The sequence below is a fragment of the Gadus morhua genome, chromosome 15 (genome assembly GCF_902167405.1).
Source record: "Gadus morhua chromosome 15, gadMor3.0, whole genome shotgun sequence".
NCBI lineage: Eukaryota > Metazoa > Chordata > Actinopteri > Gadiformes > Gadidae > Gadus > Gadus morhua.
In genome coordinates, this window is record NC_044062.1 from 6,632,824 (window position 1) to 6,643,177 (window position 10,354).

General features: G+C 47.7%; 1 protein-coding gene across 4 annotated transcripts in view; it reads left to right on the forward strand.

Moving 5' to 3' along the window:
- Positions 1 to 651: 651 nt before the first annotated feature.
- Positions 652 to 10,354, forward strand: part of vit (vitrin) — a 22,356-nt gene continuing 12,653 nt past the window's right edge. For 2 of the 4 annotated variants that reach the window (XM_030378411.1, XM_030378412.1), the window contains exons 1-10: positions 652 to 869; positions 5,175 to 5,256; positions 6,115 to 6,180; positions 6,569 to 6,725; positions 7,074 to 7,207; positions 7,601 to 7,678; positions 8,046 to 8,216; positions 8,822 to 8,869; positions 9,278 to 9,310; positions 9,406 to 9,456. In XM_030378411.1, coding sequence (XP_030234271.1) covers positions 5,223 to 5,256; positions 6,115 to 6,180; positions 6,569 to 6,725; positions 7,074 to 7,207; positions 7,601 to 7,678; positions 8,046 to 8,216; positions 8,822 to 8,869; positions 9,278 to 9,310; positions 9,406 to 9,456 — 772 coding nt within the window. In that variant the 5' untranslated portion in view covers positions 652 to 869; positions 5,175 to 5,222. The remainder of the gene's footprint in view (positions 870 to 5,174; positions 5,257 to 6,114; positions 6,181 to 6,568; positions 6,726 to 7,073; positions 7,208 to 7,600; positions 7,679 to 8,045; positions 8,217 to 8,821; positions 8,870 to 9,277; positions 9,311 to 9,405; positions 9,457 to 10,354) is intronic. The other 2 variants (XM_030378413.1, XM_030378414.1) reach the window with 2 other exon arrangements.

Consider the following 10,354-nt stretch of genomic DNA (forward strand, 5'->3'; position numbering starts at 1 on the left):
TCTCGGTGAGTTAAATGAAGCATGACGACATTTAGACGCATGAGTCACACAATGTCACGTGATCCTCCTCCCAGTTGTTCTTTCCTTTATCCCACGCCTGTTGCCCAGCAGCACTTTTCCATACTGAAGCCCGTTCGTTCCCAATTGGAAATATCATCTCACTGATGTGCTCCCACACGTTTAGTTAACGGATGCATCACGCAGAGTCCGCGGTGTCCTTGGCACAGTGACATCGAGCAAGCATCCCGCGCTAAACTACTGCAAGAGCAAGGCTTGTGTGAGTGCGTGCGTGCGTGAGTACATGCATGAGTGAGTGAGTGCATGTGTGTGCAAAGTTTGTATACATTGATCAGCCCAAGGAATTTAAAATCTTGGTTTTCTGTATGAACTCCAGGAATGCGTTAGGCCTACGCACCTGGAGAAGCATTGCGCAACAAGGGGGTTTGCAAAAACGCAAATCATGCGTGTGTTAATCAACTAGCCATAACGTCACTCGTTGAAACACCGACGCTGAAAAGTTCCACCAAATGTTTGAATTTGACATGAGCAAGCATCCACTGCTCGACCTGGGCCGAGCTCTGCAGGCCAGCGGGAGTGTGCGCTCAGAGTGGGGCGGGCAGAGGGAGGGAGGGGGGGGGGGGGGGGGAGAATGCTCTGCTGTGGCCCCATCCCGTACACTGCTCCTAACGTGCGCTCCTCCATAACTCCGCTCAGGCAGCACTTCTCCAGGTCCCACTGAAGGAGACCAGTGATAGTGCACATGCCTGATCATGCACATTGCTCCTCACATGAACGGAGAGCATCGATTCTGAACACCGCGCTGCCGGGGAATTGTTGCTTTGGGAATTTGTTTTGTTTTTACATTGCAGGTAAGTTGGCGTCTCTGTTTTTTTCAATTATTATTTTATTTGTGTTATTGCACTGATATTGGCTGCTGGATCTGCGCTGCTCACGTTGAAGTAGGCTACGAGGTGGAAATCGAAGTTTACTTCGAGTGGGGTTATTTTCACCACGTTGTTGAGGAATCGTCAAAGATCTTAGAAGCGATCAGGTATGTGATGATAATAAAGCCTTAATAAACGTGTTTGCGACGCATAGCAAACCAGTGGTCCATTTAAAACAAAAAACACACAGAGGTTGGCAGAGAGCCAATGAAATCCTCAAATAACCTTCTAGAAATGGGTTTATTGCCCCGAGTTCAGGACGCCCCAGACGTCCCCAGCAGAGCCTGACTGGAGGGGCTTCCAGCTCAACGCTCCCTCTCCCCTTCTGGTTGTCCCAATCTGTGGAGGGGACGAGCGTGTACATGACAGCCTCCCCCTTGAGTAATAGTAGGGGTAATTTAAACCTCATAATCTTTACGACTATAATTATCAGGCTTTCCTCTTCATCAGAGAAGCATATCTGTCAATGCTGCATCATGACTTAGAAATGAATAGGAGACACCAATTCTCCACTTTATGTTATTAAAATGGACCTATTGATAATCTGAGGGATTCTCCACCTACAACATGTCCAGCAGCAATATTCAAGATACGGCTTGCAACACAGGCAGTGCCAGGTTTTAAAGTAACGCCGGTGTTATGCCTGATAAACAAACACAGCCTCAAATGAAAAGACTGTGCAGGGGATTGACCCTGTAGAGACTTGTTGGGTTTTCATTCAGCTCTGATCTGTCCAATAATTCACAGTTGGCTTGCTGCTATAGAATTTTAGCCCATGCAATGTGTGAACTGGCACCTGTGAACACGCTCAGTTGTGTGTTACCGGCGATTAAGGCATGGCACCAATCACAAAGTGCACGACTGTCCAACCAGAGTTCGCCAATAGGTAATGTGCTCACACAGCACACTATCAGGAGTAGAGTATACAGCCTGTCAGGATTTGACGACCTTCCCTAAGCCCCCCCACTCTCCATGCACCTCGACGAGGAATGCAGTGCTGCTGAAATGCAACACTGAGTTAACCTAAAGTTAAAGGGGAGGGAAAAAAACTCAAATGAAGTTGCATGAAATGAGATCTACGCTCCCGGTTGCATTTTCTGGTCTTGTTTTTACTCGTCTTATGTAACAATATGCACCATATCACATCACACCACAAATGTTGAATTTCTTTGAACTCCACAGTAGGGAGCCAAACAGAGCTCACCAAAGCTATCGTGTGTCTCGGTCTTTGAAACACGCCTAGAACAACTGCAAATCATGTTTCACACTCACCACCCCCCTCCACGACCCTCACCTCACCACGTAAACATTTGGTAAAAACAATGCGTTGGCCTACTTTCATTAAGGGCAGATTTTGCCAAGCTCTGTATCAGATTTCGGCCAGTCATGTTGAGTTTTCCACATAAAGCAAAGAAAAACATCCACACACACACACACACACACACACACACACACACACGGGCTGAATCACTCACTTCAGGGCAGACTCACAGCCCTTGCTTTGTGCACAACAACTTCCCCTTGTTTCATTCTCAAATTCATTTTTTTATACATTTCTTTGCTGTATGACACACACTTTTAGCAAACGATGTGCACAATGAAACCAGTTCTTGTCACATCATCATCTCTGGTGTCAATCACAGCAAACGAGGCAACGGGATAGAGTTTCATTCATGCAGGTAGCAAAGGGTAACACGCCGGTACGCCCCGAGCCATTAAGGTGTCTGGGGTACAGAACAGGTGTGTCTGGCCCTTTCCACCAGATTTACAACACAAATACAGTACGTGACCCTGCCGTCGCACCAGCGCACATCTTGATTTACGTGGATCTGCGATGCCACTGTAGACGCCCGCACATACCGCGACAAGCGCCATCCATTTAGAGCTGCCTGAGTGCTGTGGGTTTGTCTGATGTCCGTCTTCACACGATGTTCTGACGCTCATTTTTTTTTTATTTTTTTTTTTTAATCGACCGAACTGAGAGCTGTGCCCTGGCATGTCTGCTCGCCATCCATTGTGTGTTCGGAAACTTCAGACGCAGTAGATCTTTGACCGTGGAAATTGAGGCACACACGGCAACAAGCACGCACACAGACACATGCCCTTCGACATGAAAGGCGCAGCAGAGTTATGAAGTGATTGCGATCAATCTTACCTACATTGATTGCAGACGTCCTGCATCAATTGATGCAGGACGTCGGGATGGGTGTGTGTGTGTGTGTGTGTGTCGCGGAATCCCCTTAAAAGGTGTTTGACAAGTGGTTGATGTGAGGCCTCAATTCATCCAGTCGGAGACTGCTGACTCAACCACACACACACACACACACACACACACACACACACACACACACACACACACACACACACACACACACACACACACACACACACACACACACACACACACACACACCCACACACCCACACACACACACACACACACACACACACACACACACACACACACCTTCCCGCCCGTCACCCTGCCATCTGCCCCAGCTTGTTCCCATCATGGGTGCATATTGTAGTTTGGTGCAGCGGGGATTCAGCTTGTCAAAGCACACCGCTGTGGAAAAAGCGATGTCAACGCTTATGAATGTCAGTAGAAAGTGCACCAGAGGGCTTTATTACAAACGCTTTGAATGCAGCGCGTTGGAGATGGACGTGTCCACTCACCTCAGGGTGGAGGGAAAGTGAAGCTACAGGAGTGGATCCCACTGTCGGTGGAATCAAATGATTACCAGCGCTGGGACTGTTTGCGGAGTCGGGGTACGACACATGCGGAGCGTGCAGACATGTTTTATGAATCTCATCATCATCATCCTCGTCCTCTGATTAAATATTTCCACTTCATCTGATGGTACTACCGCCCCACTACCACCACCACCACCTCCACCACCCCTCTCCCCGACATGGCCACCACAGGGCCAGACACATTGTCCCTCTCAGTGGGTGGCATGGCATTCCATTGTCCAGGGGGAGACTTCAGTCATTACCTCGCAGGCGATGAGTTCTGCCCGGGCGCCCTGGCACACACTCTGAGGCCGGCCCTTCTGACCCCCCCCTACCCACCCACCCCCTGCCCCGCGCCTGGCAACGCTAGCCCTCTCGAGCCGCTGCTGGGTTTGTGACGGACGTCTGGCACCAGAGGCTGAGCTCCAGTGTTCCAGTGAAAGCTCCTCTGCGTTATTACTTTCGCGGTGTCATTAAGAGGGCTTGTGGTGCGTGACATCAAGGTGTCTGTCTCCGCAGGCGCCCGGTCTGTCCGGCTTCATGTTGACACAGGCTCCTCGGTGGGGCTTCATCTCTTTGTGCGGGATCTCTCTGTTGACTGTGCACGTTTCACTGTAAGAGCTTTCTGTTTGTGTGCTGTAACTATAGCACCTCCATCGCATCTCGGCTTGAGGAACTTCCAGATGTAATAAGGAGAAAATTACAGTTCCTGGTTTCCGATGACGAGTGATGTGTCGGTTAGATGAAGCACGTTGTGTTTAACCCGATGGTCTGTTTTTTGAGATTGAGACATCAAATATTTAGATTTTGGCTTACTTTCTTGCGAAATGCTGCACAAAGTTCAAACATGTCGTGTCTCAGATTCTATCAGATGTTTACGGCCATAAGTGTAGTGGAACAGCAAGCCAGGTCTTATAACAGTAGACACTAATGGAAATCAAGATGCACTGCATGTGAACTCATTTGATATTAAGTAATATTGGATCAGAAAACAGAAAAGCACAAGCTGATAATGTTACACGTTTGTACTTCAAAAGCATCTACTTCGTAACAATGTTAAGGTTACTTTAGCATCACTTTTGTGCCGAAGCATTTTAATTGCTTTAGGTTTTATAAGGATGCAACACCAGAGGCTCCATCAACCCAGAAGTTTCTTTCAAAACAATTGTAGAATTAAAGCGATGGCTGCAGTTTCCAACTTTCTAGAGGAATGGCTCAATGAGAGGATGGAAGACTAAGATACAAATCGTTAGCATTATAGCATAATTGCCCAAGTCATATTTTGGCCAAATTGTAACATCTGCCCAACTCTACTCTCCATACACTGCTGGTTCATTGTGCCTCATTGGCTATGTCTATATATTGGTTACATCTGGTCGAACTTACTGTTACAGCAAAAATAAAAAAATCCTATGTCTTTTTCAGTTTTTCAGAAAACTTTTGAAGTATGACTTTGGCAATTCTGCTCTAAGGCTCTCTCTCTCTTCCTACTGTCAGGTTGAATCAGGACGTCTCCCTGATCTTCTGAACCAGCCCCCCAGCATCATGATCCGAGCACCGGTCATCGCCATCGGCCTGGGTAACGTCTCTGTTCATATCCTTACTCCCTCTCCCTCTTTCATTCTATAGCTCTCTTTGTCTCTCTCCCTCTTTTTCATCCTATAGCTCACTCCCTCTCTCTCTCTCTCTCTCCCTTTCATCCTATAGCTCACTCTCTCGCTCTCTCCCCCTTTCATCCCATAGCTCACTCTCTCGCTCTCTCCCCCTTTCATCCTATAGCTCACTCTCTCGCTCTCTCCCCCTTTCATTCTATAGCTCACTCTCTCACTCTCTCCCCCTTTCATCCTATAGCTCACTCTCTCGCTCTCCCCCTCTTTCATCCTATAGCTCGCTCTCTCATTGACCCCTTCTTTCACTCTATAGCTCTCTCTATCTCGCTGACCCCTTCTTTCATTCTATAGCTCTCTCTCTCTCGCTGAACCCCTTCTTTCATTCTATAGCTCTCTCGCTCTCCCTCTCTCCCGCCCTCCCTCCTTCTTTAGCTCTATCTTTCTCTCTCACTCCCTCTTTCATTCTCTCCCTCTCATCTCTTTGTCTCTCCCCCTGTCGATCTCCGGGGCTCTCTATTGTTCTCCCCCTGACCGCACAGCTCCCCACACATTACAGTGTCATGTTGTTTGGCCGGGCCACAACAAGCAAACACTTCTGAATGGTGTCCCTGTGGATAACACAGTCCCCGCTACTAATGTCTTCATAACAGGGCTGAATCCATCACTATTAGCTGCTTATTATGGTGGGCAGCGGATGCCAACCGAACACACAAAGCCTCTGCGTACAGTAAACACGCCGGCAGTCGTGTTACCTTGACTACTGTTGCATGAAGCCATCTTGTCTCCCCCCCCCCCCCCCACCTCCAACCCCCCTTCACCCCCCACAGCTCTCCTAGTGTCTTGTGTTTGCTTGGCCAAGCCCAACGGATCGAAGAACAAGAAGCCGAAGCAAGGTACGCACGCACACGCACACGCACGCACGCACACGCACACACACACACACCCCCCTGCAACCCCAGGTTCACCCCTGTATTGTATTATCCACCATCACGTCCATCCTGTATATCGCTTGAGGTGCTCCTTTCAATCAAATGCAGTTTTTAATAAAAAATGGGCCGGAATCCATAAGCCCCAGTGGATAAAGAGCATGCCAAGCATTTTCTGGTTGTTCTATAAAAATATTTTTTATATTAGATAGATGTTCGTATCACCATCTGAGACAGGGGGGGGAAGGTTAGGTGTCACAACCCTGCTTTACCCACTGGACCCCCCAGGATGGTATGGTCCGTGACCCCCCCCCCCCCCCCCCCCCCCCCCCCCCCCCTCCCTGTCTGTCTCCAGTGGTTCCAGCCATAGAGTGTGATGTCCGAGCGGGGAAGGTCAACCTCCCAGAGTTCATAGTGAAGTGCCCCTCCCACTGCAAGGAGTCCAAGCAGCAGGTCTACGGCACGGGGGTGTTCGCCTCCATCTCCAGCATCTGCAATGCCGCCATACACAAGTATTGTGTTCTTTCTAAATCTCTATTTAAACCTGCACTATGTACGTTTTTACATAAGTGGCCTCTAGTGGCTAGAGTTGGAGCCACAGTTGGAGATGTATTGATTTCAGAAAATCGAATATAAAACAATTTATAGAGGATATTCACTGGATGGACTGACTCGTGAATGGGCCCCGTTTTATTCTTAGGAACATTTCTAGTTAGGATACTTGTTTAATGGAGTAAATATTTGCAGTAGAAAAAGCACATACTGCAGGTTTAAGTTCTCATAAACGAGGTTCATGGGTTTTTCTTGCTGCGTCGTATTTTTGTGTTGGTAATGAAAGCTCTCGCTCTTCTCCCTCTCAGTGGGATCATCACCAACTCTGGGGGGAAGGTCATCGTGAAGAAGATGCCGGGGCAGAATGTATACAAGGGCAGCAACTCCAATGGACTTCGCTCTCTCTCCCTGCCCAAGTGGAGGGAGTCCTTCGTTCTCTCAGGTACCCGACAACAGGACACACAACATGTCACAAAATGACTATTAATATCTGATATTTATTCAAAACTCATAATACTAACCCCAATACTAAAACAATGAATACAACTAATATTACAATCATAATAACATGTACTCATTATACTACGATATCACTGTGCACCACGATATATGCACACTTACTGTATGTTGTACATCCTAGCACTTGAAAATAGTACTTGGCATCGTGTAGCATCTTATCCTAGCTATCTTTGTTGCATACGGGGAATGGGTTAACCTAGTGATTGTTAGTGCTTGCACTTGGTTCTATGAACATCCTAACTGTACCGACAGCGATATATTGTTTTTCTTTCTTCTGACAAATGTACTTTTGACAAATTGTTATCATTGCTTTCAGTGGGGAAGCCAAAGAAAGGAGTGATCTACCCCTCCACCCTATTCTTCACGCCCTCCAGACCAACCTACGTGAAAACCAGTGAGCAGTCCCACCCTTCACTTGAATGGAATTTCCCCGGAAAATATGAATAGGGGAAAAACACACCTGTGTACCTGACAGAACTCAACACATCACGTTTTGTTACAGTTCAAAAGATCACTCGTTCGGCTTTGGCTCCTTGAACTCTCTCCAGGCGTGAGCAGCCATGAGCTGGTTTCCAGGAATGTGAAGAATACATAAGCGTAGCGCTGTAGCTCTATAGTGCTGCAGCTCTATAGCATCGTAGCTCTAATAGCACCGCAGCTCTAGAAAAACGTAGCTTTAGAGCACCATAGCTCCAGTGTTCCCGCTCTTGTTTCATTGACGTTTAATCTGCATCGCCCGAGCCCTCCTCCATTCGTTACAGGCCAGAAGGAAACCACGACAACGATGGCTCCCGAACCCATCACGACCACAACGCCAGTCCCCACCACCACCACCACCACTCAAGCCCCCACCACCACCACCACCACCACCACCACACCCCTATCCACCACCACCAAAGCCCGCACCGCAATCCATAAGATCAGGGATGCAGGTAGGAGACAGATCTATGATGGACACACAAATGTGACCATTATATTTGTCACACCCACACATTTTAAATGTTATCTACATACATGTGGATTGGATCCATGTATGTGATGGGAAGGATTGCGTATTCATTTGGATGCAGAAATAACAGAAATGATCACATGTTCTGATTATCATCTGCAAAGAGACGATCCAATAGTGCCAATCCAACCAGAATTATCCACTTCTGTCTGTTCGTCAGCTTGAGACCTAACGATTTCCCAACTGACAACTGACAACCGGCAGTCTCTCAATTTTTTGCTTTGGCAGCCTTGTCGTGAAACCTTCATTTGCATCGATAGAGAGGAGAAGGAGTTGGACAAATGGCCTCTAGAGTTGTTCCATTTGACCAAAAAACTCCTGAACCATCAAATGAAAAGCTCACCATGCCTTGTTTGTTTCTTTGTCTGTTGGTCTGGTATATTTATCTATACCCAAGACCCACATGCTAATGTATAACAAACCACATGTTCTCTCTCTTCTTCCTGCCCACCTCCCATCCATCCACCTCTTTTCTTCGTCTTTCCCCTCCTCTTTGCGTGACTGTCTCCGTCTCTCTGTCCTACCCAGGCAGCAGCCACCCCTATTTTGCCTCGGTGGCCGCAGCTGCTAGTTCAAGTAAGTGAAGCCAGCAGGGGTCTGGTGGCTTGGTCGAGGCAGGATGCGGTGGTGCTGGCTCAGGGGGGTGGGGGAGCTTTGCTTAGCTGGTGGGCCTGTTGGTGGTGGTGGTGGTGCAGGTGGTAGTGGGGTTAGCCCAGGGCAGCCACGGTGCTCGTGGGTGAGGTGAACAGCAGTAGTGCTCTCACGCTAGTCCTACGGGACTGTGGTGCGTCAGCGTCGGAAGGCACTTGGGTTCAGCTCCTTATAAGAATGAAACGCGTCTGAATTCATTTCACAGATGTTTTTCGGGCTAACAGATGGTGGTAGTTGTCGAGGCCTGTGTATGTTGTGTGTAAACATTACAACAAACGAGTGTATTTTCCACTTAAATTCGCCCACCTTGTGTTATTCTCGACACTGCTGTAGGGCAGACTCAGACCGGCAAGGCGACCAGTCAAGGTATGTTTACATTCTCACAGACTTTAAAAAGATCTTGGGAAAATGTTTTGACTGAATATCCCGTGGTATAATAACGAACACGCCTGCGTTTCTAGTGCTCAGAGGAAGTGTCTATCCGAATAGATTCCCAGCACGTGTAAATCAAGGTAAACCCTGCTTTAATTATCCTGATGTGTCACTTTCGTTTATACTATGTCTGTGTTTGGATGTAGGGTTACATACATGCACACTCACCCACAACTACACAACACATAAAAATACACACACACACACACACACTCGCACGCAAACGTGCGTGCCAACACACACACTTGCACAACGTTGAACAAAACACATCTAGAATACATATTTACACATGTACTCACGCTGCCCTGTTCTCGCCGGGCCAAACTCTTTAGACTCTGCATGCTGTCTCTGTTGCCTGCTGCTGCACAGCGCCATTACTTTGACAACACCGCGTCATTACTTTGACAACACCGCTAAAGTCAAGGGACCAGAAGGCTCCAGCAGAGCCTGTTTTGTTTCAACGTATTTTGTTATCTCTAAAAGGAGAATCCTTTGAAATCTCAGTATTCAACACGATGGAAGGACGAGTGGAGGTTTACGTTGTCAAACTAGAAATGAACTGTTGGAGGAAGGGAGCATCAAATGTACGTTGTTTATCTTAGTGTCTCTAATATTTCCACCACAACGCCACAAATTAAAGGGGTGATATTATGCCATCAGGTGTGAGTGTGATCAGCCATTACAAGCCGTTTGAAAGTCCGCCCAGCTGTATGATGGATAGCCGAGCAACATTTGCCACAGTCAACTTGGGAGGCTGGTAGACTGATCTATCCAGCATACATCTAGGTGGAAACACTAAAACACAGGAAAAGGCAGACTTTCAAACGGATGTAATGGCAAACCACACTCACACCTGGTGGCATAATGTCACCCCTTTAATCATGTTCTCAGCATCTTTGCGTGGATAGTGTTGTTCGGCCGGTCTTTGGCAAGGAGTAAGCCGTCTTATACAACTGCAGCTCTATGCTACTAACACCT